Source organism: Coloeus monedula, assembly GCF_965178545.1.
Source record: "Coloeus monedula genome assembly, chromosome: 27".
Taxonomy (NCBI): Eukaryota; Metazoa; Chordata; class Aves; order Passeriformes; family Corvidae; genus Coloeus; species Coloeus monedula.
Window position 1 is genome coordinate 3,992,954 of NC_138807.1, and position 27,897 is coordinate 4,020,850.

At 47.8% G+C, this 27,897-nt stretch overlaps 1 protein-coding gene across 2 annotated transcripts; it reads left to right on the forward strand.

The window, feature by feature from the left end:
- Positions 1-218: 218 nt before the first annotated feature.
- PTBP1 (polypyrimidine tract binding protein 1) lies at positions 219-27,851 on the forward strand. 2 transcript variants are annotated; one of them, XM_082297926.1, is made up of 15 exons: positions 219-327; positions 4,142-4,172; positions 13,833-13,911; positions 14,407-14,579; positions 15,522-15,668; positions 16,603-16,773; positions 17,488-17,598; positions 17,888-18,062; positions 19,295-19,369; positions 20,656-20,801; positions 23,315-23,348; positions 23,848-23,940; positions 24,243-24,459; positions 24,706-24,783; positions 25,112-27,851. In XM_082297926.1, exons 1-15 carry the CDS (start codon positions 320-322, stop codon positions 25,242-25,244), a joined length of 1,671 nt encoding a protein of 556 aa, XP_082154052.1. In that variant the 5' UTR covers positions 219-319; the 3' UTR covers positions 25,245-27,851. The 2 variants fall into 2 exon arrangements, with proteins under 2 accessions (XP_082154052.1, XP_082154053.1); XM_082297927.1 differs by lacking the exon at positions 4,142-4,172 and having other exon boundaries at positions 279-327.
- The last annotated feature ends 46 nt before the right edge of the window (positions 27,852-27,897 follow it).

A 27,897-nucleotide genomic window follows, 5' to 3' on the forward strand; every position in this document is an offset into this window, starting at 1 on the left:
CCCTTCCCGCTCTGAAGATGGCTCCTCCCAGCCGCCTCCCTCCGCCTACCGAATGGCGCCGCGCACCGGCGAGTCGCCCCGCCCCCTACCCCGAGCGCAGCCAATCGGCTTCTCGTGAGGAGCCAGGGCACCAACCCCGGGAGGCGGGCGGTCCCGCCCTCCCGTCAGGGTGACAGCTCCGCCGGCCAATGGGCCGCCGGCGCGGGCGAGGCGGGCCGGGCGGCGCCGCCATTTTGTGAGTCTATAACACGGAGCGGTCTCGTTCGTCCCGCTATTGCGGCGCCTCCACTCCGCTCCCGACGGGTCGTCTCCGTGTGCAATGGACGGGTGAGTCCCGCCCGGCGCCGCGCCGGGGCCACGAGCGGCGCTGCTGAGCCCCTCCCGTGGTGCGGGGGCGCCCGGGTCGACGACCCGCGCCGGGGGCTGGGGCGGTACCTGTGGGGGGCCCACGGGTGCGGCCGGGGCAGGCGGGGGAGTCTCGTGTGGGAGCCCCCCCCGTCCCTGGACCTCTCCCCGCGGGCGGCGGAGGAAGCGGAGGCGGCCCCGGCGCGCCGCCTCGTGCGGACCGTCCCCGCGTGCGCTCCCGCCGCACCCCGGGTCCCGGCCGGGGAGAGCTCGGGGGTCCCACCCGGAGGGGCTCCGAGAGTCCCGGCCGAGGGGAGCTCCGGAGCTGCCGGCCGGGGGGAGCTCACGGGGTCTCGTCGGGGCCAGGCGGGGGGGGCGGTGGGCCGGGAGCGCCGCGGGGGCGGGCGGGGGGCCCGGGCGCGGCCCCGCGGGGGCGGAGCGGGCGGGGCGGGCGCACCTGGCGGGGCGGCGGGCGGTGATTCACGGCCGCGCTCCCTCCCATTGTCTGGCTCTTCCGCGGGCGGGGGTGGGGGGGGCTCTCGCTGGGTTCCTTTTGTGACCGGTTTTCGCTCGCCCAAGTTTCGTAGGCGGGAGGAGGGCGGGCAGGGCTCCATCGCCGCCTCACCTGAGCGCCGCAGGTACGGCCCCGGCCCTGCTCCCGTTGTCCCGCGCAACTCCGGGAGAGAAAACTTCCCTCCGCACGTCGGGACTCGGGGAGTTTCCAGAGCGCAACTTTTATCGTGGGCAGCGTCGATTCCTCTTTAACCACCACCCGGCGGGGCCTCTCTGCGGCAGAGTTCGCTCTAAAGCGGGTGTTTTATCAGGGGATCTCTCTCGAAAACGAGCTCTCCGTGTTTCTCTTCTCCTGAATGGCGTGGTTTTTTTCAGTGATGTGGTTTTTTGTTTCTTCTAGCGCACAGTAGTTAAAATATTTCTAAAGGCCTCCGAGTAAGCAGTTTGTTTTCCCAGAGCCGTAAGTACGGGAAGCCCAAATTAGTCCCTTCTCGCTTTCTGCCTCAGAACACTGGTCTGGGCGTAGTCACATGTCTGGGCTTTTTTACACGCTGAAAAGGTGGCGTCTCAGTGTTGTTTTCATCTTAAAATCCATAAAAATCCTGTACCTTACAATTTTTGCAGTCCAGGATCGCTCTGCTGCTTTTAACCAGTTGCTCATACTGTTGAATGATATTATAAAAAAAAAAACCTCAACAAATTCTCAGCACATGAGATCACACATTCTAGTGGCAAAAATCGGTTTGTTATCAGCTGTAGTTCCAGGGAAGGCGGATGTTCTGTGCATGTTAAACTAGTTGCTATTTGAATGTAGACGTTGTAGTGTAACATGCGAGTCTCAGTTCCCCCTCGTCTCTTGGAGATCCTGGTGCAGGATCCGTTTGCCCCGTGAAAGTGTCTCCTGTGTCCTGCTGGAACTTCAAAAGCTGCTTCGGAAAATGGTTTTAGGTTTTTGCCGAGTTGGCAGCGAGTGGCCCCTAGCTCAAGGCTGCTCCCATCTCCTTCTCCTGAAAATGATCCTGAGCTGTACCCGAATGATCCCCTTTGAATAAGTTGCTTTGTTAAAACATGTGAGGAGTCCATATGGGCAGTGTTACTTTGGAAAATGACCTGGAGGTTTTACTGGTGCTGCTTAATTTTTCCTTTTATTGCGTAGGAATTATCCCATTATTCCATGGGAAGAAATAATTTTTATGAAGGGCTTTTTTGCCTATTCTTTTGGAACTGGGAGAAGTTTTAATCCCCTCCTGAGAGCTGATGTGCAGGACAGGAGAAGGAAGCTTGGGATAATTTACTGAGGGGGTGTATGAACTGGAAATACATTGCATGTTTCTTGAATAAAAATTCTGAAATACTGTTGGAGCTTGTTTCCTGTGGTATGCGTTATCAAGTGGACTACAACAATATTCCAGGAATCAATAGTTCTTGGCAAATAAAATGTCTCTTCCTGTTGGATACTTCTAAATGCCATCCCCTGCTAAGGCACTTTATGTAAAACATTTCCTGTGTGAGAGGCCCACAGGAGGAACAGGAAGTGGGAGAAACTGCTCTGGGGTAAGTTTGAGAGTTTGGGAAATGTGGGGCATTCCCTGTTCTTATTGTGCTTTGTTGGCAGTAGTTTTTTTAAGGTTCTGGAAATGCCTGGATTAGTGTTTGTGTGTTAGCTGAGGAATGTGTGCTGTGTTTAGGGATGCTGGTTTCTTGAACTGCTCCATGCAGATGGGTTTCATTAGTTCATTAGAGCTGACCCTCGAGTGCAGCCAACCCATCTGCCTGGTGGGTGACCAGCGCCGGGCTCACGGAGCAGTGTCGGATACGGCCTTCTCTGAGGACTTCCCCTGGAAAATACGGAACTATCGCGTGGCTTCCCGCAGCAGCCGTTGGACCGGGCTGTGGCTCCAGCTGCAGAGCGCTGGGTTATGATGACATGGCAGGTTGGGGGGAAGAGGAAGTGTGAGGAGCTGAGCTGGCTCGTCCTGGGGCTGTGGTTCATTTGTGGAGCTGGGGACATTCGAGCGGCCTAATGAGATCAGGCAGGACTTTGATGCAAGTTAGGAATTGTTGCAGGAGGGGGGGCAAGCAAGAACTAGTAAATGCAAGTTTTTTTCGCATTAAATCACTGTGTAGAGTTGAGTACTTCAGGTTTCATATTGCTGGTTCAAGAAGGACTGCCCTGCCTACTGTGTGTCCCCCTGCTCTGTGGAGCTGCTGCAGGTCAGTCAGGCGGCCATTGCTGCATCCTGTGCTCTGGAATTACAGGCAGCTCTTTGAGAGGAGTTGAACCAGGCAGGGCTTTGTCCATGGCAGTCCAAAGGGGTCATTTCTGCTCTCTGTTTTGTGTTGCTGCTTTACAGGGGGTTGGAATTAAGTACAAAAAAAATGCAATCACCAGTGCAAGGGTATAACTGAAATCTTAGGCTGTCTGAAGTGCTCCCACTAAACAGTAACGTGGAGGTGCTCTAAGGCTCTGGAAGATCACCCAGGTCCAACATGTCAGGCCATATGCAAGCCATTCTGACTGCATTGGTGGAAGACATTGCTGCAGAGGGAGGGGTGTGTTGTGGTGTAAAGAGTTCAGTGCTGACAGGAGCTGGTGTGGGTTGCTTTAGGTACAGCTGGTGTTATTTTTCATCTTAGTTAATCAGAAAATCTTCATTTCAGGAGGCTTAAGTGTCTAAGGTAGAGTTTAATAACTTTTTTTATGGAGTTGATAGAGGAATTCTATGGAGGGTGTACCCCAGCTTGGGATTGCCTGGACCTCTGGGCATGCTGCTGGTCTGGCCCTGCTCTGGCAGTGCTGGTGTGGCCTGAGGGCTCCTGCTCTGCTGGGACACAGCTGGGCTCTGCCCCTGGGACCACTGGAGCTCTGGTGTTGGTCTCTTCAGCCACGCTAGAGCCTGGCAGGGGCTCTGTGTGTGTCGGGGACAGGAACCTCAGAGGGGGATGTTGGTGACGGAGCTGACTCATGATGCTTTTCCTCTTGATGTGGTCAGAGTCGAGGTCACATCGCTGGGCTTGGGGGGGTTCACTCCCACCCCGTGCCCTCGCAGGAGGAGCAGGTGCTGCCGTAGGAAGTGGGAGAGCTGCAGTTTTCTGGCACTGCTGGGTCTTGGGTCTCCACCATCACCATCTAATATTTTTTCTTTGTATAAACTGTCCTTGGCTCACCTGCAAAGACAACTGTGCACTTTGACTTGCTTTTTTCTTACTACTGTAAACTATGCTGGATTTTTGTGGCAAACCTATCTAACTTTTTTAATCCTTTTCTTTCTTTTTTCTACAGCATTGTCCAAGATATAACAGTTGGTACAAAGGTAGGCACTTCTCACTTTTTCTCTCTTTTTACACTGCTCAGCATCTGACCTAGTTTTAGCCTCACCAAATGTAGATCTTCAGCTGTAAAGGGTTATTTCTGGTACCATGTAAATTGGTTTTAACCAGGAGGTAATTCAGTTTCATGTGCATTTAAAAGTTATAATATGGCTTAGCATTTAGCTCTTGGCATTTGGGCATTGATTATCAACTTGATTGCACTTAGAAACAGCCCTCTCCCCTGCTAAAATGTCAAGCGATGCTTGTTACTTGTGTGCTAGACAATGCTTCTCCATGAAGAAACTGGTCCTTTTCCTTTGGAGAACTCCATTTCCTTTGTTTGTGTGAATTCCTGCTCAGTTATATGTCAAAAATCCTTCTGCCACAAAAAGGGAGGGTTTAGCAGTTGATTTTTATCTCCTGTGAGTACAGTAAATATGACCTTTGCCCTTCTAGTCTCAGGTTTGCAAAGTGCAGCCTTAGCCCTAAACTCAAAGTGCTGACAGGAGGCTCCTTATCAGCCGCGGGTGGCAACAGGCGTCGCATTCACAGGATCAGCACTGGTCCCGTGAAATGCCGAACCGGAACGGGCAGGACAGAGTGGGCTGAAGGGTTCGGGTTTGATTTGGTGAATGTTGTAGCTCTGGGGTCAGGACTGCAGTGAACTCGGCCCTGTGTGTGTGTGTTGGCCATCGGCAATGCGGCCGAGCGGCACGTGGGGAGCCAGTGACCGAGGGCTGCCAGTGACTGAGAGCCACGAGTGGCCACTTGGAAGGGCCAGGGAAGCGATGCTGTGGGATGGGACTGATGTGGAGCAGAGCTGGTGCGCTGAAAGCACCGGCAGCCCTACAGAATGGGGTAGGAGCATCACACAGAAGGTGCTGTTGGCCAGCAAAGTGTTTGTGTTGGAAATACAGAATGAACTGTGTTAAGCACAGACAGCCTGGTAGTGTGTTGGGGTCTGAAGGGGCTCTAGCAGCTGGGGGGGGAAAGGTCAGTTCTACTTTTTCCCCTCCGGGAATCTCAAATTTGAATTAATGATAGTGTCTGGTTCGGGTGGATATGCTGCCTGCTGCAAGGAGCTCAGTTTGCCTTCGGATGCGAGGAGGAGAGGCTTGAGCCTGGACAAATAAGGTTGGTTAATAGTTCATAGCCATTATGAAAGGTGGACTAAGGCATCCCCAGAGCAGTTTGATACAAGGTCTGCTGGTAAACTGATTAATGTTGGTTAAGGTCCCCTGGTTTTTAACAATGTGTAATTTGTAACTTTTAAAAGTGGTTTTACATAACTAAACTTGACCAGGAAGCTTCTGAAACTGTAGTTGTAGTCCTCAGTGAATCTTGGAGTTTTGGGGTGTGGGATTGCCTGCCTCATCACTCCCATCTGGAGGAACTCCAGTCCCTAGTTCCGGTCAGATGGCTCAGATGAGGACTGGGAGCAATCCCATCTGAGTGCCTTCACCCCTGACATGGGACAGCATCGTACCCACGGCTGTGCCAGTCAGACAACAGGGAGGGAGTGGTGAGACTGAATTGTGCATGGAACATGAGGTTTCTTGTAAAGTCAGATGAGGCAGGTTTAAAGAAAGTTGAATCAAAATTTGAAGAGTGGCAGAAGCAAGCACGAAAGCTGAATCGTCTTGGTAAAGGTAAGTTTTCAACTGATTTTGCTGTAGCCACGTTATCTGATTGTGTTTAAGTAAGTCATTGAATATGCAGGTGTAGTTCTTGTTATAGAAGTCCCTTCGTTAGTGCTTGGGTGTAACATGTCGGGGGTTTCTGTAGGTAAATTGGAGTCTGTGTGTATCTGAGAGCAAAGTGAAACTTCTGTGCTCCCATCCTCTGCCTGTGTCAGCCATGTCAGACAGCTTCTGGGATCCAGCACGGACTGGGGTGTCCATTCTGTCACCCGTGCTCAGGAGAGCTTCCTGGCTAAGCTATCTAATCACACACAGAGATCGCAGCTAAAAAGCTGTTTTTAATCTGAGGTGTAAATGCACTCATTCCTGATGTCTGTGTGCACAGAAGATAGCAATGGTTCACAGAAGGTAGGGATTTGTTAGGTTGTTGGAAGATGATAGTCCCCAAAATCTGTCAGCCATGCTCAGTGACATGCTACTGAGCCCCCAGTAACCTTGTCCACGATCAGATATTGTGACTGGAATGTCCCAAAGCTGGCTCAGACAAGTAGGAAAAGTGCCTGTGACTCAAACCACTGCTGAGCAACGTGTCACAGCAAACTCCCAGTGGCCTCTTGGCATCTTTGTGCTGTGAGTGCCGTGCTTAACTTGGAAATTGAGGACTTTCATAAAGTCTGGTTTTTTCAGTTTGCTCTGCATTATTGCTTTAAAAGGCAGGCTGCTGGCATATTTTTTTTTTATTCTCACATCCTTAATTTACATGTTAAGAGTGTTTACACCCACCTATTAATTTTTTCGAGGTCTTAATTAAATTTAGTTTCTTTAACTTAAGAAGCCCCCAGGTTGTCCTAGTGGCTTACTCCTCTGAGCACTGTACTGCCTAAATGGTCTTGTTTTTAATCAGGTGTAATTGTAGTAGCCATTCCAAGCTCCTCAGTTTAAAGTGTGTGAATTTGTTTAGGAAGCTCATTGCCATTCTGGTGTGGGGCTTCCTGATGCACAGCCTTCTGGAATGTCCTGCAGATTAGAAACACATGATCTAAGACTTACTCCTTCCCATAATTTCACTGCTGTCTGAAAAGCAAGAAAGTCTGGCCCTAAGATGGAGGCACTGTATTTGAGCTCTGAGGTGCTCTTTCACCCTGCAGTTGCCTCTTGCAAGTAGTCTGATCAAGGTCTCTCTCTGTTGTGTCTCCTTGCCCTTTGTTTAATTTCCCTGGATATCACTGTTCTTCACACTCTGAAGTCTGAGCAGGACTAGAGAGAGGATGAACTGTGACACGTCGCTGTTCTTTAAGTGAAATTGCATTTTGGTGATTGGAAAAGTCTCAGAATGGTTTAGGTGCTGAATAATCCCATAGTTTCTTGGCTAAGTGAAGCTCTGCTCAAAAGATTGCCCTTCCAGAAACCAAAAGTGCAGTTCTGTGGCGTTTGAGAAGTTAATTTTTAAAACAGGCTTTGCTGGAGTGTGATACAGGCTGACTGCATAGAAGTGATTTGTGGTGAAGCCAGGATCTTTGCCATGGGAACAGTAATTATGGCTTCAGGCAGTGGGCCAAGAATGTTGTGAGGAAATTCCAGTCCCCTCCTATGGCTTTAGTTAGAGGCTGCAACAAGCTGGCTCTTGTGGCCTCCCTGTCAGGCGTGAGCACACATGGGAACCACATGTCGGTGGCAGGGGACACGGATGGCAGTGGCTGTTGGGCGGCATCGGGTCACCTGAGTGTGCCAAACAGCTCCATCTCACCTGGGAGTGCTGCATGCTGCTTTATGCCACCTGGGTCTTCAGGTCATATATCTGTTAATAAAATAGTTTTAGGAAATACTGGATTTAAACCTCAGGCCTACTTTGACCTCAATCTGTGATGATTTAGAAAAAACAAGGAAAATATTTAATACACGTGAACTTACTCAACTGCACCTTTTAAAACCTGTAAGTTGTAGGGATGGAATCTGGTCTCTGACATCTGCTTCAGGTATTGTCAGACTTGAAAACGAAGGTGTCTTGGTGCCGCATTTGTTTTCTTCTCACACCAGCAAGAAGAGGAAACATTACTTAATTTCACGTTCCCCATGGCTCTGGTACAACTCAAGCTTCCTATGAGAGCACACCGAATGCTGTGCTCAGCTGGGCCGGTGTTTGAGCCATCCCATTCATGGTGCTGCCTCTGCACAGCCGCAGTTCAGGTGCAATTGTGCTGCTTAGAGAGTTCCTGCTGAACATGTATGTTCACTGACCCCCTGACAGATGGGGCAGAAATGTCCTTCCATGGGTTCTGTGTTCCTGGAGTGACTCATCCAGGGTTATTTCTCCCTGATAGGATTTCTGTCGAGCTTTGCCAAGGCCCCTCTGCTCCATGGCAATGACTTGAAGACTCAAGGCTGACGAGTAGTTAAGTTTCAGCTTGGGAGCGGTGGATCATAAAGCCTGGGTGTGTGCTGCCCTACAGAGCCAGCATGACTGCATTGCTGCAGCACTTGGAGTTTAGGAATTTTGGGCTATTTAAACTGGCCACACCTTTTATTTGCTCAAAGGGCAGGTTTGTTTCTCGAGGTGTCTCCATAGCAGCAAAGCTGAGAAAGAAAAGTTAGGAGGGGCTGATGGATGAGTGGGTTGAGGATCCGGCTTTGCTGTGAGGCTGGTGTGTGCTCGAGCTCTAACACAGCTCGTTGCCAAAGCACACAGGGTGAGCAGGTGCAGCACTAGAGGGTCTGGTGGCTTTTAGGAACTCCGGGGCCTGTCTGTAGCCTCTAGAAACGGTACTGGCACTTCCAGCAGTACAGTGGGAGGAAACTGCCATGCTCTGACCATCTCACCCAGCTTCAGAGGGGCCAGGAGGGTGTGTGTGTCCATTGTGCCATTGGGGGATCCCAGTGGGGAGCTTGCCATTGGCTGCTTTGTAGGGATATCAGCCTCAGTCTTGTCCAGGCAAGAGGGAGGTTGTAACAGTTTTGAAAGCCTCAAGTGGCAGGTGACTGATGTTGGCTGAGCAGAGCATGGGTTGAAAATAAGCGTCCCCTGTGCCTGCCAGATAGGCTGATGCCTCTGCCACAGATCCACTGTGTCCATGGAATATGCTGACTGCTGGGTTGGACTTAATTTGATTGATGGTATATGTGTTCTTGTGTTTGAATTGGTACATCAGTCATGAGCAATTTGGTGAATGTAATTGATCCAAACTCCTTTGGTTCTGATCAGATGATAAATTGTGTGTCCAGTGTGTGAGTGACACAGAGATGGGAGCAGTGTCACATTGTGCCGGGCTGTGGAATCTTCGAGTTGCATTTTGTTGGCCTTAACTTCCCAGCTTCCTGGAGACTGTTGGGGATGCAGGTGTGCGTGTTCTTCAGAAGTGTTTCACAAAAAAAGTTGACTCATGGTTTGTTTGTGACCCAAATTGGAATGTTTTTCACACTACTTTAACTGACTAAAGAGTGCTGGAGGCAGGAGAGGGGAGTAGAGGGGAAACATAAGTGAACTGTGCTGGACGTGAGTCTTTGGTGGAAGGCAAGGAAAGCTGGCATCCTTCCTAGTAGTTTAAATTTAGTTCCATTCTTGAATCTCGAATCTCTCAGCAAAAAATGTTGGAATGTAACATGAGTGTGATGATGTCATCAGACTGGATTTCTCTTAATAGTTTCTTCACAGAGATTTGAGCTGTGAACTGAAGGATCAGAGCATTCCTGCGTCCCTCTGGGACTGACCTCGGACAGCCCCTGATGAGAGCCGCTTGTTCCTTCTGTGCTCAGAGGCATTTTCTTGCCTCTTTGATCAGAGCAGAGGGTTTTTGTGAGCTCAGTGGTCTGTGTCATTTTTTGGAAAATATTACAGTGGTCTTTTATTGGCTCTACAATATTTTTCAAAACGTAGGAAAGTGAAGAACAACAGTGCCCACGTGCTCTGACTTCTTGCAGCACAGGTTTCCTTTGATTTCTTTTCAGAGGGGGGTTTCCAAGTTCTGCTGTTCCTTGCTTTGCTTTCTGTAAGTGCCTGTTAGCTGATGGCCTGCTTGCCTCCAAAATCCACCTTTTCCCTCTAAAGGTACTGCTGTCCCTAGTCTGTCAGAGCAGTGTAAGGTGCTCCACATCCAGAGGCAATCCTGCTGCTATGTAGGGTTTCCTCAGTGAGCCGTGGAGACAAAAAGCTTTTTGTAGATCTTGATCTTGACCAGCCTGTGGCTTCTGGCCTTCTTGGTCATTGTCCCCTTCCTTCCCATGTGCTCTGTCTTTTTGCCATTGCTTTAATTTTGCTTTCTGCCTGAAAGTTGATTAATATAATGTGTTTGACTTGAAATGAATATTTTTATGGTGATTCAGTTTGTGTTTGTTTCTAGCCTTTTGCACAGGCAGGATGCAGTTGACTTACTGTAATCCATTTAAAATAAGTGCTGGATCTTAAGTAGATAAAGGATTATATAGGGCAGCTGGGAATTTCTGTAGCATTTCTAGGTGTGCTGCTAGAAGCTGAGACAATCTCTGGCCTCATTCCAAAGTATTGTGAGCCAGGTAAAATCCTACTGGCAGTGAGGCAGTGTGTAGTGTATGTAAATGAGCTGTTGCTTTTTAAGCTGTGAAAGCCTGGACAGACTAAAAACTCTTAGAATTTACTTGTTAAAACTTTAAAACAAGGCAAGGCTTAGAGTTTGGGGCATGGTCAAAAATACAGCTGGGGGAGATACGAAATGTTAAGCTGTACCTGCCTCTCCCTGAGTCTGAAAAGGGAACGAGGGAGTTGTTGGCAGCAGGGCTGCCTGGAGCATGGTGTGTGATTAAATTAGTGCAGCTTGGGCAAGGGGCCTTCTGTAGTCAGGAGCATCAGGCCAGAGGAGGCTGCTGGCATGGAAACCCATCCCAGCGGGGTTTCCCTGGTGCCAGTGTGCTGCTGACTGGGGATTTGGATGGTGGAAACAGCCCTACCCTGCTCTAGGTAGGATCTGGCTGTGTGACTCCAGAAGTGGTGGTTGTTTTCAGTCAACAGGAAGAGGAGATTTGTTAGTTCAAACGAGGAATTTGATGTGCTGTGAGTGCACTGTGGCTTCTGTTAATCTCGTCATAAAAATACCAGCTGTGAAAGAATGGCTGAGCAGAAATGTCAGTGTAATTAATGCCTCTGTGAGCAGGGATGGGAACTGGGAGTTGGAAAATCATGTCTTGAAGAGCAGCTGGGCCTCCCCAAAAGACTCAGAGAATGCAAGGAGAGAAGCAGTGCTGTGGGTGGATGTGGGTGATCACCAAACACCCCCACAGCCTTTGGCTGGGTTTGTTCTGTTTTAAACCCAGATTAAATTATATAAAACTTCAGAATCAGTAACTTTTCTACTGTCTTTACCAGAATAATTCAAAATACCCAATGGGGGCGTTGTTGGTGAGAAACTCTTCTAAACCTGTTCAACCAACCAGTCTCGCTTTGGTTCCTCTGCCTCTGCTGAATTGGGTACTTTGTATGAAACATTTGAATTTATACCATGGTTTTAAAGACACTCATTAGTGTTTCTAACATGTACAGAAAGAAAAGATAGAAAATAGTCTGGAAAGATACTGGTGATCCCTGCAGTGTAAGGGCAGAGAGCTGATGGAGGCTGCTGAGTGCTCATTACTGTGGGCACGGTCATAGAGAACTGGGTTTCAGTTTGCCTTGAGTTTGGTCGTTCCAAAAAAGCAACTATTTCCTGTGGTTATCTGATATCAGCTCCAATCCGCCGATGAAAAGTCATGGTTCACGCAGCCTCCTTGTGCTGGGGACTGGCCTGTGCAGCATGGGGATGGCAGCACGGGGTGACCACTGAGGCTCCTTAGGGCTCTGCTCCCCTCACACTTCAGCAGCCAATCCTGCACAGGGAGATGTGGGGAATAACTTCGGTGTGACTACTGTCCATAAACTTCCTTGTGCAGAGAAAAGACCTTGGAATAACTGCTGTTTTCCAACCATGGCAGTATTCCCTTCTCGTTTGCATGTACTTCCAGCTGGGAAGCTTACAAATTGACTGCTGCTGCTTTTGATGTTGAACAATCATCCCCCCTCTGCCTCCCGGCTCTGGTCTGATCGAAGTGGGCAGCACAGGCTGTCTCCAAGATAAGAGGGGAGTGGATTGGAAATTGCTCTCTTTAAAGAGACATGGACGCATGGAGCCTGGCTGCAGTGACATCCTTGTCATCCCTGCCTGTGAGGAAATTCTCAAATATGCAAGAAAATGTTTATTTTAAACAAGCCATTAGGAAAGCTAAATTCTTTCCATAATGGTATAAATGCTTGTTTTTCCAGTTTATCGTTTCCTAGTGTTGCCTCCATGAGAGCCAAATACGTGGCTTGTTCTCCCAGCATTTCCATGATGGGTTTCAGGAGCTGCCCACTATGTTTGCACAGACACATCAATTTGTACTGGAAGTTAATACTTAAGATGTTTTAAAACACTGAAATCCCATTAAGGCCTGATGCGAAGGCTTTCATGAAGCCAGAAACACCCGACTGTGTGGATAGGGCTGTGCTTTGGTGGGTGGTTCTTGTCAGTAGCTGTCAGGTGTATCCCAGGCTGTGGCACAGAAAGCCATACCTGGAGTGGCAGCAGCAGTGCAGGCACAAGAGTGTTCTGACAGCAAACCAGAGGATTTTTTTTGTACCCTTGGAATTATGCCTTAATTTGAGTCATCAAAGGATGGGATCACAGTCTAATAGCCTCCCAGCCCAGCTTGCCTCTTGGTGTACTCAGGAATCGAAGTGCTAATTAGAACAGCTGTTAAAAGGCCCATTCTTAATGACTGCACCATGTGAGGAGGAGGAAGTCGAGGCCAGAGCCTTGGTGGGAGCTGGTCAGCGCTTGCAGGTGACCAGCAGCAGTTCATGAACCGCGGTTTGGAACCTGGCCTAATTCTCATCTTCGGGACATCAAAGTCCTTGAAGCCTCTTTGAAGAACTGGCAGTGAGTAGTCAGACGAGAAATTCGAGATTTGAGGGAGAAAGAAAAAAAGCCGAACGGTGTGTCTGTAGCTGGGTGTTCTGGGGCTCTCAGTGACCTACTTTCCCAGCCTGTCTGCTGGGGGAGTGCGCAGAGCTTTTGTTGTTACATGGCTCCTGTTTCTGCAGGTGCCACCAGATACAGGGCGTGTGGAAGATAAGGGTTTCTGGTGCCATGGTGTGGAGCGGGGTACGTTTCCATTGAGGTGGGTGGGAGCTGCTGAGGCAGGGATGAGCTCTGTGCTTTTTTCTATTGATGAAAGCCTTTTTAGTGCAGCACTTTTGTGGAAGAGTAGTGTAAATGATGAGAAAGTGCTCTTGTGTGTTAGATCTTGTAGTATTGTGTTTGCTCACAGTTTACAATGGGATTTGAAGTCTTCCATGTAATTTACTTGAAATTAAGCTGTGCTGATTGTAAGGTGCATTGTGTATGCAAGTATAGATTGTGCTAAGAAGTCATTCATAGGCACGTTTACTTTTGTCTTAGTAGTGGTTTTTGTACGTACTACTTGAGCTAGACTAGTCCTGGTCAGTTGAGGTGATTTAGGTGACTTTACGGGGAATGCTGTATCAGAAAATACCTTCTACCAGATCAGGGTGCTCCAAGCCCTGTCCAGCCTGGGCATGAACACTTCCAGGAACGGGACACAAAATGCACAGCTTTGGTTCATAACTGCCAAGTCATTCCCAAACAGTTTTGGCAGCTTCAGAGTGAAAATTCTGTGGGATGGGAGTAGTCAGAAACCTGTTTTGCCAGGTATGACAGGAGAAGGTGTCTGTTGGTGCACAGCACTGCGTGTAGTGGCTTCACACAACTCAGCAACACTCCAGCCCTGAGATCTCTAATGCTGAGCTGAAAAGAGATACTGAACAGTGCTGCTCCATTACCAAACTGGATCTGACCGATATTTAATTCATGGAGGTGAGCTTCACTGCCCACTGTCAGTATGTTTTCACTTACACTTGTGTTCAGCTCCTCTCCAGCTTTCTCTCAATTGTTCTGCTTTAGGAGTGCCTGGACAGAATTGAGTAAAATGCTGTCTGTTTACCTGTCTTCTGTTCTCTTCCAGCGGGCAGCTGAGGAGCTTTTCTCTCCTTGTGTTACTACTAACGGACCCTTTATCATGAGCAGCAACTCTCCTTCTGCAGGTAATATTGCATGGAAACAAGCACAGCAATTTATAAGTGCTGTGAGGAGGTCTGGATTTTCCTTCTTAGTCATAATTTAAAGGTCTCTTCATTTTTAGTACTTACTAGGCCTTCTGTGGCATGGTGCTGAAAAATAATAATAAACTTCAACAACACTAGGCCAGGTGGGAAGGAATAAAGCATCAGTCTGGGGTTAGTGTCTCAGACCCCCACTAAAAATGTGGGTGGGTAGGTGTGTGCTTTACACAAACTAGGAAATGGCCACTGGAGAATTGATTCCATTGCACTGGCATTTGGCTATGTCCCTCCCATCATGTAATTTGGGGGAAAAAAGAATAAAACCATGTGTCTTCAGACTCAAGTTAACTTAGACTATGGAATTTCTCTGTAATAGTGCAGTGACTGGCTGGGAGCAGAGTCTGTGTGTCAGCAGTGGGAAATGTGTGCTTCTTCTTCCAGACCCTTCTCATCAGCAGTAACTCTTGCCTCTTACAGCTAATGGAAACGACAGCAAGAAGTTCAAAGGTGATAACAGAAGTGCCGGGATCCCATCCCGAGTAATCCACGTCCGCAAGCTCCCCAGTGACGTCACAGAGGCAGAGGTCATTTCTTTGGGCTTACCCTTTGGCAAGGTCACCAATCTTCTAATGTTGAAAGGAAAAAACCAGGTATTGTCTCCATAATTGAAAGCATGGATTGTGTCAAAGGCTCGATGAGTTTGTCATCAGGAAACCAGCTCCAAGTTGTTTAAACAACTGCTGTGTGTTACGAGTCAATAACTTCTGCATACTCTTATTTTACTTTTCTGTGATTATCCCATGGGCTGTAGAAAATACCATTTTCAGGCTGCAGAAGGAGCTCAGTCCATAATTACAGGTTGTCACTTATAATTAGCGTTAGGCCTGGTTTGGAAATTGCAGGCCAGGGATTATTTGGACAGCAGTGCCATGAGTTGGCCTTTTTCACTCAGGCTTGCTTGACAGCCAAGTTACTACCGTGTAACGTGGCATATTGAGGACACCTTTCCAGATGTAGTAAATGAGCTGGGTAAAGCTGAAGTACTCTTGAGTAATGCAGGAGGTGTGCACTAATTTGGTAACTAAAATTGTCTTGCAAATTAAGGAGTAAAAAAAGCATGCCAACTTTAATCATTGCTTAAAATAATGTCTTTAATCTTAATTATGGAAAGGTGCCTCTGATAAATTGCGTGGTGTGATTATATGCAAGTGCTTACTGCAGTGACTTGCTACAATCCCTTATGTTTCTCTTCTGTGAGAGAGAAGCCCCTAAGGGTGTGGAGCAGTGAGGGGGCTTCTTGCCCTGGAGAGAAGTGAAGAGTCTGGATTGTTGCTCTATTTTTGTGTTCTTGCAGACACTTATGTCTAAGTACACACAGCGTGGAGATCTTAGGGTGAGACTGAAGCAGCATTAAGTCAGTCTGGAGAGGGAAGATTCTCATTTGTTTTACCTACAGTTGATTTTTAAACAGTTCTGTGTACAAAAACATGTGTAAATGCAGTTGTTGAAAAGCTGTTATAGCTGCGCCAGAGATTCGGGGTGACCTGGTGCTGTCCTGGTGTGATGTGTCCATGTTGGGTTTCACTTCCCAGGCTTTCATAGAGATGAACACAGAGGAGACAGCCAACACCATGGTGAACTACTACACCACAGTCACTCCGGTGCTCCGGAGTCAGCCCATCTACATCCAGTTCTCCAACCACAAGGAGCTGAAGACAGACAACTCTCCAAACCAAGCAGTCAGTTTGTTCTCTGCATTGTCATCCCAGGGAGGGCGGACACACAGCCAGATCTCTGCTGCTGGCTTGAGATCCAGGGGCTTGAGTAACATCTGGTGCTTTAGGGTGTTTGTTTCTAATGTTTGAAAGATTTCTGTGAAGTGCAGCCCTGATGGGGCAGAACTCGCCTGTGGTAGAGCACGGCCTGGTGCTGGTAGGTGCAGCTTTGGGGTGGCAGTGCCTGAACCCAGCAGGTCTCAAGGCTCTGAGCCCTCAAGGGTCTCTGCACCACAGGCTCTGCAGATGGGAAAAAGTTCCTAGTTTCAGCTCAGCCCCTCCTGGCAACCTTTTAGGACAGAAACACTGGAAAGAAGTTCAAGTGTTGTGCCTCTTTGTCAGATGTGGCTGCCAGTACCATCCCCTTTGTCTCCTCTCACTTCTTGAGCTGACTCCAATCAGGATCAGAGCATCCAGTGCTGTGCAGATGGAATGCTGCTGTTGGAGCTGGAGCACGAGTGTTCTGTATGTGAGGGGGCTCTGCAGAACCCCCAGGCACTTGTCACTCGTGGATCCATGTGACAAATGTGCATCAATCTTTCAGTCTTGTCAGCTTGTGTAGGATTCTGGAAATAGTGTTTCACTCCAGAAGACCCCCATTTTTCCCTTTTTCTAAACAATGGGATAATTTTGCTGCATCGGTTTATGCTGAGCAAGATTTTGCCATAGCATAGGTACTGCATGGTTGATTTAGTTTGTATTTTTGCTCTGCCCTTACTGGCTGGGGTGGTCTTTATTGGCCCTGTCTCAAAAGTGCCCCAGCCCTGGGAGCAGCATGTGGCTGTTCCACTCACTGCTGAGTCCAGCAGGCTGTTTGCAGAGCAGGAGCTCAAGGAGAGCTGACAGTGTGTTTTTTGGAAGCAGAAGTGTGGGTCTAACAGCTTTTTTGGTCCTGCAGCGTGCCCAAGCAGCTCTGCAAGCTGTGACCCAGGTGCAGGCCGGGACCCTGGCGCTGGCCGCCACGGCTGCGGCCGTCGATGCAGGGATGGCGATGGCTGGCCAGAGCCCTGTCCTGAGGATCATTGTGGAGAATCTCTTCTACCCTGTCACTCTAGATGTTCTGCACCAGGTAAAACATGTCACCACAACTGCTTGAAAATTGTCCTGGAGAAAGGGGCAGCAGCAACTGGTGTATTGCTGTAGTTGCAAATTTTGTGGTTTGTGTTTGTACAATGCAATTTCTGAACAGACTTCTCTGGAGACCAAACACCTACAGGAGATGCTGCTAGTTTTGGTCTCCCACTCTTGCCTGATTTTAATTTCCAGAGATTGGAGTCCTGGTCCACTTTATTGGATTGATTACAGTTCTTCAGGTTATCTTTAGGTTTTAGCAACAGTACCTGCTCCTCATCCTTTTGCCAGGGCCTGGGAAACAAATTGTGTCCAGGAGCTATTTAGGCAGTGGCCAGTTTGGAAAGTTCCCTCTGTCTGCTGTGATTGCTTAACGTTATCTTAATGTTTAAAATGCAAGCTTGACTGCATTTAAGAATTCCTGAAATTCCTGGAAGAGGTTGAGTTCGTGAAGCTGTTTGTGAATATTCCTGTTTAATAAACCAGAATAAACAAACTCTGCTTAGGGTGCAGTTCAGTCACTCTGATGTGTTCTAGGCTGATACCATGATGCCAGCCAAGCAATGCCTACAGTGTGGTTTAAAACCTTCAGTGCTGCAGTTGAAAAGCTGATGGGCTGAAGGGATGACTTTTGTTTCTGCTTGTAATAAGAGATCAATATGAAATTATCTTACTGGAAATGTGATAACAGGATATGCAAATATCTTTACAGATCTTTTCCAAATTTGGTACAGTCTTGAAAATCATCACATTCACGAAGAACCACCAGTTTCAGGCCCTGTTGCAATATGCTGACCCCATGAGTGCTCAGCATGCCAAACTGGTGAGTGCTGCATACCTGGATTACTCTCCATTGGGTTTGCCTTGTTTAATCCAAGCTCAGGGTGGGCTGACACCACTGTTACCCCAAGAACAGGGCATGAGTGGGAGGGAATTGCTCCCATATGCGACTTGGAGGCTGCCAGAGGGGCTGAATGAAGCACAGCTGTCTCCACGAGATACCTGTTCTCAGGTGGAGCCATGGGGTGGCTAACACCTTCACTCTACAGAGAGCAATTGCTGTGAGCTTGGTGTGAATGCATTTGGGTGAGGACTGGTTTGTTTCCTTGCAGTCTCTGGATGGACAGAACATTTACAATGCCTGCTGCACGCTGCGCATCGACTTCTCCAAGCTCACGAGTCTCAATGTAAAGTACAATAACGACAAGAGCAGAGACTACACCCGCCCAGACCTGCCCTCTGGGGACAGCCAGCCCACTCTGGACCAGACCATGGCAGCTGCTTTTGGTGAGAGTTCAGGAGGTGGGAACAGGACAAATCCAACTGGTGTGGGTGGGTGGTGGTGCATCCCCCACCCCCTGCTACTTTTCAGACTGCAGTGTGCTCTGAGAAATGCTTGTTAGGCCTTGTCCTCAAAAATACTGCCTGGCCTCAGCTCTTTCAGAGGGAAATTTTTCCACGGGTGCCTTAGCTTGCACTGGCTGTTTCATACCCTTTGTGCATATGCTATAGCAAATCTGGAAGTTAGGTTAAGTTATAGTTACCATTTAGGCTAAATGCTGTTAAGTGTTACTGCTCTGTTAAGATTGTTAAGGTTAAACTATAAATTTAGGTGTAAGTTAAGTGTTAAGTTTAGGTGTCGTTAAGCTTTAGGCCACATTCCTTTTCATCTTTGTTTACACTTTCTTTACACACACACACACACACCCCTAGGTAGTTTTCAGTTCATTTCTGTTTTGGTTGCCTGGATTTTGTTTAGTTTCTTGTTGCTTGCTTTCCCTTGTTGTGCTTTAGTTGTCTTTTGTAAAGGGAATTAATCTTGCCAATGAATCAGTTGTGCTTTGTAGTTTAATATTGAATCAACTTCTGTTCGTACCCTCGTTGGTGATTTTTTTGGGCAATCTCAAGCACACTTGTTCAGGACAGTGTGTCAGGAGAAGGGAAGGAGATGTCATCCTGGTGTATTTGGTCAAAATTTTGGAATAGAGTGTAAGGAGGAACATTTGGGGATGATCACTGAGGATCAGATTAGTGCCAAATCCCGTGGCAGTGCCGGCAGTCGCTGCCTCTGGTGCCACCTGGTGTTTGCCCAGGAATTGTTTTGGTAATCTCTGGAAGTTCATTGTTATGTGAGAGGCATTTTTGAATTGCTGGCTGGATTTTAGGGTTTAGCTTTCAACTGAATGCTTCTGTTGAAGGCCAGATCAAGACATTCTGGCTAAGTTTAGGGAGGTTTAGGTTAGATATTAGGAAAAGGTTCTTCACCCAGAGGGTGGCTGAGCACTGAACAGGCTCCCCAGGGCAGTGGTCACAACACCAAGCCTGGCAGAGTTGTAGAAGCGTTTGGACAGCGCTCCAAGGCACGTGGTGGGATTGTTTGGTCTGTCATGTGTAGGGCCAGGAGTTGGACTAGATGATCCTTGTGGGTCTCTTTCAGCTCAGAATGTTCTGTAGTTCTGGGAAGTTTAGAGTTTTCCTGCTGTTAAGGCATCTCTGTATAATGTGTATGTCTTTCCCAGGTGCTCCAGGAATAATCTCTCCTCCATATGCAGGAGCTGGCTTTCCTCCTACTTTTGCCATTCCTCAGGCTACAGGTACTGTATTTCGTAAGTTGTAATTTTACGTAGGTTTTCTGTTGCTGAAGCATCTTCATGTTTTAAAGCAAAATAGTGATGTTTTTGTTGAGGTTAGCCATGTAAATTCTAAATGCTGGCACTTGGACATGGAAGGGCCTGGTGATTCAGTACATCACCTCAGCTAGGAATGCCGTGTGCAGCTGCAGCCCCTCTGGGCAATGTCCTGGTGATGGGAGGAAAACACGTGAAGCAGGATGGGAGAAACAGTAAAGGCAGGCTTTGAAATAATTGGGGAGATGGTGAGGAGATAGAAGTTCTTGTGCTTTGAATTTCTTCATGTGATTACAGAGGTTGGGAACTTTATTTGACAGCTGTAAATGTAGTCAGAAGCAAGGAATCTGTCCATTTTTTTCTTAAATATTTTGAGAAAGCTGGTATTTAATCATGACACTGATTACATGTGCTAGGACAGTTGCACTTTGAAGTTCACAGCTCATGCTGTAGGTAACAGATCATTGCTGCTTCCAGAAGTAGCCAAGAGTCTGAAAACTGGGGGTGCTGAACACGCTCACTGGAGTGCCAGCCTAAACAAGCCTTGCTGGGGTTCTCAGCATTCCAAGCCATGTTGACTTTCTGGGAACACGATGGAATTTCCTTGCTTATGACAAACAAGCACAGAGTGGGCTGTTGAGGGGTTGTTATTTTGGTAACATCCAGCCCTGCTGAGGAAATAGGCAGGGCTGCTTTGGGAGGAGTAATCCATGGAATTGACCACTAGCAGTTGTTCCTTGAGCTCTAAAGCTCCTCTTGCCCTTGGAGGGGCCGGTACAGGAGGTGCCAGCTGGTACTGGGAGCTGCCTAGGAATGCCTGTAAATCCAGCTGCAGTGGTTCCCACTCAGGAGAGCTGGGTGATGGTGGCACAGGGTACCTGGTGGTTGCATGCGTGGTGAGAGCACATTGTGCATGCCCTGGTTGGACGGACCCTCCCCATGCCCCATGTGTGACACCTGCCCTGCACAGCAGAGCTGAGGCTTTGTGCTCGTCCGCTGCTTGTGAAACACGCACGAGATTGCTGAGGCACCTGCTCAGCACCAGGCACTGCAAGAGCAAATCCTGTTAGAAACCAGAACATTTCCTGCAGCACCAGAAGCAGAGGCTCCTGTTGCCCTTAGGATGACATGGGCATTGTTGGGAATGATGACTTGCATGGTTCAGAGGGCGTGCTGTTCTCCCTTCTGGTGCAGCAAATACACTAGAGTACATGCTGTTAATTCTTTACTGGTTAATATTCTTTAATTTCCAGGCCTGACAGTTCCAAGTGTTCCTGGAGCACTAGCTCCTTTGGCTATTCCAGCAGCAGCTGCGGCGGCTGCAGCAGGGCGGATTGCCATTCCCGGCCTGTCTGGGACAGGGCACTCCGTGTTGCTGGTTAGCAATCTGATCCCAGAGGTTAGTGCAGTCCTAACTTTACTCTTTTTTTTTCTCCTTCCTGTTATCTCTACTTTCACTTTCTGAACACAGATTGGGCTGAAAATTCATTGAAAGTGAAATCCCGCTGTATCCAAAAGAAGCGGCACCGCTAGAGCAGCCGCTGCCATGCTCTGACAGCCCCAGGTGCAGGGCAGAGCAGTACTCTAGTTGCTGAAGGGAAATGGGAAAGTCCATCTCAGATTGAAATTGCTCTTCCTTGGTTCTAAGCCAAGGATGCTGCCTGCCTGCTCTTGTCCCCCAGAGACTACAATGCCTGTCCCTTCCTCCCTCTTCTGTGTGGAGTCTCCCCACCATTCCCATGGAATAGTGTCATTTGGGTCACAGAATAGCCATGTCCATTCATTTTCCTCGGCATGCTGTAGTTTTTAATACATTAATTCAGAACTACAGAGAGGCTTCATGCTGACCTTTGCTCTTTCTGTGTAGTGTCTGGATCCCTGCTAGCTTGACCTTGTACCTGTGCAGTATTTCCTCTGCCATGTGCTTGCACATTTCCCCCTTCCAGGATTCCTGGAAGTTTTTCCTTAGCTAAACCCTTTAACAGCTCACAGTTTACATTTTCAATTCTACTTAACTGAGTGAGTTGAAATATTGGGGTTTCTCTAAAAATAAAGCAAGTAATATTTGAACAAAAACCTTGTTTAATGAAAGACAGCACCATAAGGGAATTGGATATGGGGGGCTTGGATTTTCCTTCAGTCAGCCCCTGGATCTGGTTGGATTGAAAGTGTAGAACCTCTGGTGTTCAGCAGAGTGATGGGGCTCTGCTGAGGAGCTGTAACTGGTGGGACTGTGCACACACGTTAATAGCACTTTGCAAAGCTATAAACCTTACCAGTGATGGCAGAGTCACCACAAAACCTCTTTGGATCAAAGGGGAAGCCTGGATGTGATGAATGATCAAAACATTTAACTCTTAATGAGGTGAACCAATTGGATCATGTTTCAGACTGCTCTTACCTGTCATTGCTGTTCTCTCCAGGGCATGAAATAATAGCAGGGGCTGTGGAACAGCTTTGGGGTTTGCTGCTCATGCTGCTTGGAAACTGCTCTGCCATTCCAGGGACTCTCATCTGTGGCTTGTTCCACCATAAGTCCTGATAATTGCTGGCATCATTATTCCTGTTCAGTGTGACACTGCTCTGGGGATGCTCTTGGGTGCCTGGATGGCAGTGGCAGGACAAGGGGCTGTGCTGCACCTCTCAGATTTCTCACAGCTCTGTTTAGGCAGGAGCAAGCAGTTATTTCATGCCCTGTGGTTTTTTTGAGGAGCTCTTCACTCTCCATCCAGCTTGTCTTTGGGCTAGAGAGACTTTGGGACTTGGACTGAAGCTGTGAACTAACAGACATGAAACTTTTTCCACTGCCTGTATAATCAGTGTTGTAGAAACTTACCTGTGCCACAACCAGTTAGTAAAGAGACAGTATTGCCTGGAGTGACTCCTCTGCCATGGGGTTTTCCTGAGTGGGAATCATGGGAGCTGAAATGGCTCCATTTTTTTCTTCCACAAGAGTGGGAGCAGTTCACACATCTCAGCTTGTGGTGACCCAGTACTTTTGGTTTCTCTACGGTGAGGTCAGGCCACAGAGCGGGAAGGGAACAGTCCTCTGCAAACAAGGTACCAGCTCCTTTATCTGAGTGCTTCCAGCAGACCTTGGAGTGGGATTTGTGGCAGTATAGCTGCTCATCTGCATGATCTGTTTGTTTAAAGCAGTGGCTGGTACCCAAGGTGGACGTTCCTTGTTTCTTTCCAGCCAAGTATTGTGGTATGGATTGCTTCCTGCAGTCCCTGACCCCAAAGCAGCAAATGAAGCTGTTTGTGACTTGGTCCATGAAGTCATTAACTGTAAACAGGGGAAATACTTTTAGTCAAATTCTAGGGAATGCCATTGCAATTGAATTGGATATTGCAGCCTGTGGAAGTCACTCTGGGGGGGATACTGTCTCTTACTCCTTTGTATATCTGAAGTAAAAATGCCTTTTCTTTATCATTGTGTTCCACTAGGTAAAACCTATTAACTGTTTCTATAAGCAAGTTATTGTATGTAGAATTCTATAAATCTGACTGATGGAACACTACATATTCCTTATGTATTTACTGACCTGTGTTTTTTGCTACTTTTTTCTTTTCTCCCCATCCCTGAATTTTTTTTCTTCCCCCGATCCGGAATTTCTTTGCCAACTGACTGCACGGTACTTCTGCTTCCTGTTGTTGCTTGAAACAAAAAAATAAAAACATTCCCCTTCCAAAAAAAAAAAAAAAATATAAAACAAACCCTGCTCTTCGGAAACCAACCTGCCCTTCAATATTAACCATCTTGAAAACTTCATCATCCATCAACCAATTTCGCCATTTCCTGCGGGGACTCTGCCCTTCCTCGTTGTGGACGATTTGTGCAACCTCGCTCTCCCCTTCGATTCCTTACCTCTTCCCTGTCCCTCCGCTGCCTTGCTCTGCTGTTCTCTAAAGAGAGTTACACCCCAATGCCTCTTTATTCTTTTCGGTATGTTATTATTCACACTTTTTATTACCTTGTTTTTCATTTATTTGAGATTACTTTTTGATACTTCAGAAATGTACAGTTTGCAGTTTGCTTTTTTTTATTTTTTGAATGCATAATTTCGGTTTTACATTGTTTACTTAGTTTGCTGTTTAATTTAGTTTGCCTTTGGTTTTGGTTCAGTTCTGCATGGGTTATTGCTTTGCATGTCTTTGATAAGAGTTTTAAATGGTGAGAGCATGCGAAATTGTCCAGTCTTCTGGCAGTAAGATTTTGGCTTTTTGCTGAAACCCAATGTCTTTTCTTTAATGTATTGTTCCATTATTATTCTGCTATATAAGAATTCCCTTAATTAGAGCAGAATACGTAGCCATGGTTGGAATGAGATCAGTTCTGGTTGGGAATGGATGTTTTTGCTGTTGGATTGATTAGCTGATGTTAAGTTGAATGAGACTTTTTGTTTCCCTACCTAAGACTGTTCTTGTTTCCTCCCTCTTTGAAGGAGTCTATGGTGATGTGCAGAGGGTGAAGATTTTATTTAATAAGAAAGATAATGCCCTGGTTCAGATGGCTGATGGGAATCAGGCCCAGCTTGGTAAGCTTGGCAGGGTCAGACTCTGAGCAGTTAGAGACAAAAGGGGTACTTAAAGCTTTGATATTGGCACTTTCTTCTCTTCCAACAGAAGACCCAAATGTATCCATGCCTCGGGGGGTGTGGCTGTGGGGCTGCTCTGGCACAGGGGTGGCTCGTGGGTGCGAGAGGGAAGTTGGCACTGCAGTGAGGCAGAGGGACCCTGCAGGGTGCGGTGTCTGCGAGGGCAGAGAAATTCTGGCCTTGGATTCGTGTCTGAACAAAACTGAAGTACCCTGCAGTCAGGTCTGTCCTCCCCCTTGCAGCCATGAGCCACTTGAATGGGCAGAAGCTCCACGGGAAGCCAATCCGTATCACGCTGTCCAAGCACCAGACAGTGCAGCTGCCCCGTGAGAACCAGGAGGACCACGGCCTGACCAAGGACTATGGGACTTCTCCTCTACATCGTTTCAAGAAACCAGGCTCCAAAAATTTCCAAAACATCTTTCCCCCTTCTGCCACTCTTCATCTGTCCAATATTCCGTAAGTATCCGCAGGGAGAGTTCCTGTTTGGCTGAGTATTGAGGTGTTTGCAGCCTCAGTTGTGAGGGTGGGCACAGGCAGCTCTGTGCTGCTGCCAGGAGAGCTCACCCAGCTCCCTGTTCCATTGCCTTGCCACACCAAGAGGCTGCTGGTAGGGAATTTAGAGAAGTCTCTGATGAGAATTAGTATTTTGAGATAAACTTGTTCTGTCAATGTCCATTTGACTGGGAAAACTGTTTGTTTCAGACCTTCAGTAACTGAAGAAGACCTTAAAATGTTATTTTCAAGCAATGGTGGGATGGTCAAAGGATTCAAATTCTTCCAGTAAGTGTTTTGTGTTACGTCCTCTCCTTACTCTGGGGTTTTCATATGGGAAGGGTGGAAGTACTTGGTTCCAGTAAAAGGCTCAAAGGTGAGCAGAATCCTTACTAACAGTGTTTGACTCTGGAATAAAGAATTCCTGAGTACCCTTGGGTTGAGCACTGAGTGAGCAGTAGGGACTGTGTGTGCTTGCCACAGAGACGCCCCTCTAAAGAGTGAGTGTGGTGCAGGTACCCAGGGGGTTAATTCTCTGCTGGATGGGAGAACTTGGATCAAGCTGGGGAAACTCCTGCAATGGAACTGAACGTGCCTGAAACTTGTGTCTTGTCAGGAAGGACCGTAAAATGGCTCTGATCCAGATGGGCTCTGTGGAAGAAGCCATTCAGTCCCTCATTGACCTCCACAATCATGACCTGGGGGAGAACCATCACCTGCGTGTGTCCTTTTCCAAGTCCACCATTTAGAGCTTGGGAAGGCCTGAGTAAAAATGGACTTGACTTAAAACCTCTGGGGTTCAGCCTTGACCTTAAAAGGCTGGACACCAGGGTTTCAACTTCCATCATTCCAGAAAAAAAAAAAAAGCCACTTTAAAAATGCAGCTGAAGTGACCTTAAAAGACCAGAGATTTTATTTTTTTAAAGAGAAATCAGTTTACCGGTTTTTAAAAAAAAAAAAAAGAAAATTAATTTTAATTCCTCTTGCTAACCTTGCGGTGATGGGTAACAATCTTGACTGTTCCAATAAAAATCACAAGTTCAAGTTTACACTATGGAACCTGCTCTGGGAAATTCCCCTCCCCTCCTGCTCCTCCTCCCCCAAAAAGCAGATCCCAACAAGTTTATCAGGTTTCACATTGATGCCTTTTTTTAATTTCCTTACCCATCCATGCCTTGAAAGACCTAAAACCACTGTGTGAATTCACTGTAGCGCCTTGGAGTCAGGATTGTGGTGACCAGGAGCTCCCAACCCGCCCAGCACAACACTCGGTTGCATTGATCCCACCTTACCTGTGCACCTGCTGTCCTGTGCCTTAAACCTTCTACTTCTTTGGGGAAAACATCTGAGCTGCAGGGAGGGGATGGGCAGAGCTGAGGGGGGGGAGTGGTTCTGGCTGACGATCAGCCGGGGGAACTGGCAAAGTGGATAAAGGAAATTTTGGGCTGTGACTCGGGGCAGTCGTTCCCCGCTGCCCTGCACGTGTCTCCATCTCCACGTCTGCCCTGTGCCACTTCCCAGTCTGCTCGTGGGTCATTGCCACCTGCAAACTCAGGTGGGAGTTACCTGAGAGCCTTTGTGGCTGAGCAAAAGTCTGGGTGGGGGAGCGTTCCCAAGGCCAAATCACATTCCAGTGTCAGGAGCGAGCCCGCAGGCTCTGCCCTCACAGAGCGTTGGTGAGGGACAAAAGAGCCGCTGTGGGACACTTGTGAAGATGAATCAGAGTTTGTCGAAATTGTCTGTGTATATACCTAAATGCTTGGCTAGGATTTGGAGAATCCTTGGATACCCCACAATTAGAAAGGTGCCTGCAAGAGGTACCTTTGTGCCCCTAATTGGAGATTAACGAGGCTGCTGTAGCTCCGCCATCGTTCTTAGAGCATGTCTTCAGCATTTGAGCTTTTGTTTGAATCCTTGTATTATACTTTGATGCCGTTGCTGTCCTCTGTGCCTAGCAATATTTCCAGTTGACCAAATATTCTAATCTCTTTATATGCAAAAGAAATAGTTTAAGTACCTTTTATAGAATGATAAGATGGTATAAACGTAATCTAAATTTACTCCTTTGTGGTATTACCCGTGTATACTGTACTTTATTTTCTTTGTTTTGTAATTGAAGCTGTAGGGCAGGAGTAGTTTCCAGGCTGAGGTCGTGGCTGAGGATGAGCAGAGACGAGGGTGTGAGAGAATGAGCATGAACAGCTCGGGAATGGAAGGAATAGGACCCAGGCTAAAGATTTTTTTATCTTTTGAACCTATAAGCCCAGATGTTGTTCTAGGAAGGGAATTTATTAAAAGTAGAATGCAGCAGATCGGTTTTTCCCAATGATACAACCTTTGTTTTTGTTGTTTTGTTTTTTTCTGGCTTACAACTCTTTCCCGGGCCATTCTGCCTTCTATTCCGTGTGATCCGATGTTGCCTTACATTTCCCTCTAACCTGCAACCTGTTCGGATGCAAAATAACAAGAATCTTGTACTTTTTTTCAGGGTTTTTCTGCAAATTGTGGACCAAAGTTTGTTTTTTAATTGTCTTAGTGTTGCAAGTTCTGATTTCCTTGCTTGGTATGGGAGCTCTTGACTTGCCTAGCACTGAGTGTTTGGAGAAGTCTTAACTTTCTGTAGTTCCTCCCTGGACTCTCAAGGATATGAATTATGCTGGAGAAGCGTGTGAGGTCCGAGCGAGGGTCCGGCTGGGGCTGTGGCGTGCTGGGTACCCCTGAGGGGAGGGCAAGACCCCCGGTGACAGCATCACCCCAGCTGCTTTTGGGTACCTCTAAATCTGGGTGAGCTGTGCTGGAGCCAGGGCTCTGCCCCTGCAAGGCTCCCCCGGGCCCTGCCAGCGTCCTGCAGGAGGGCACAGCCGGGGGTCTCGATGGTTCTGGGCTCGTCCCCTCCCCAGTGAAACACCCGTTCCTCCCACAGGGGACCCAGCCCACCCAGCACAGCAGCACTGGGGTAACTGGTCAGTGCTCCCCCATCACCCTCCCCAGCTCTGGGGAGGCTCCCGGGGCCGGGCCCCGGCCAGGACACTCTGGGTGTCCTGTGCAAATCACAGATGGATTGGGGTAACCAGGCCCCCGGCACGGCGGGCGCTCCCTTCGGATCCTGTGTTTGCATGTAAAGAATGTGAGTAACTAAGGGTGTACATATTTATAATTTTTTTATACCTGTTGTAAGACATGAGGGGCAGCAAAACCCAGTTTTTTATGGTGACCAGATGTATTGTATATTTTGATAACAGCAATTCCAGGTTCAGTATTGTGGAAGGTGGGTGGGGAGGGGAAGCGTACACACCATCAGAATTCCATTGCCTCTTTCAAAGAATGTTTGTAATGCAAAAAGAAATGAAATTAAAACTATTTTATAACAACCTTTGTACCTTTCTGTAGCTCCATTATTTC

Bases quoted from the DNA above. Each gene is read 5' to 3' on its own strand.
- PTBP1 (XM_082297926.1), top strand. The intron at 17,599-17,887 runs GTGAGTGCTGCA...GTTTCCTTGCAG, and splicing joins GTGCTCAGCATGCCAAACTG to TCTCTGGATGGACAGAACAT. The intron at 24,784-25,111 runs GTAAGTGTTTTG...GTGTCTTGTCAG, and splicing joins AAAGGATTCAAATTCTTCCA to GAAGGACCGTAAAATGGCTC.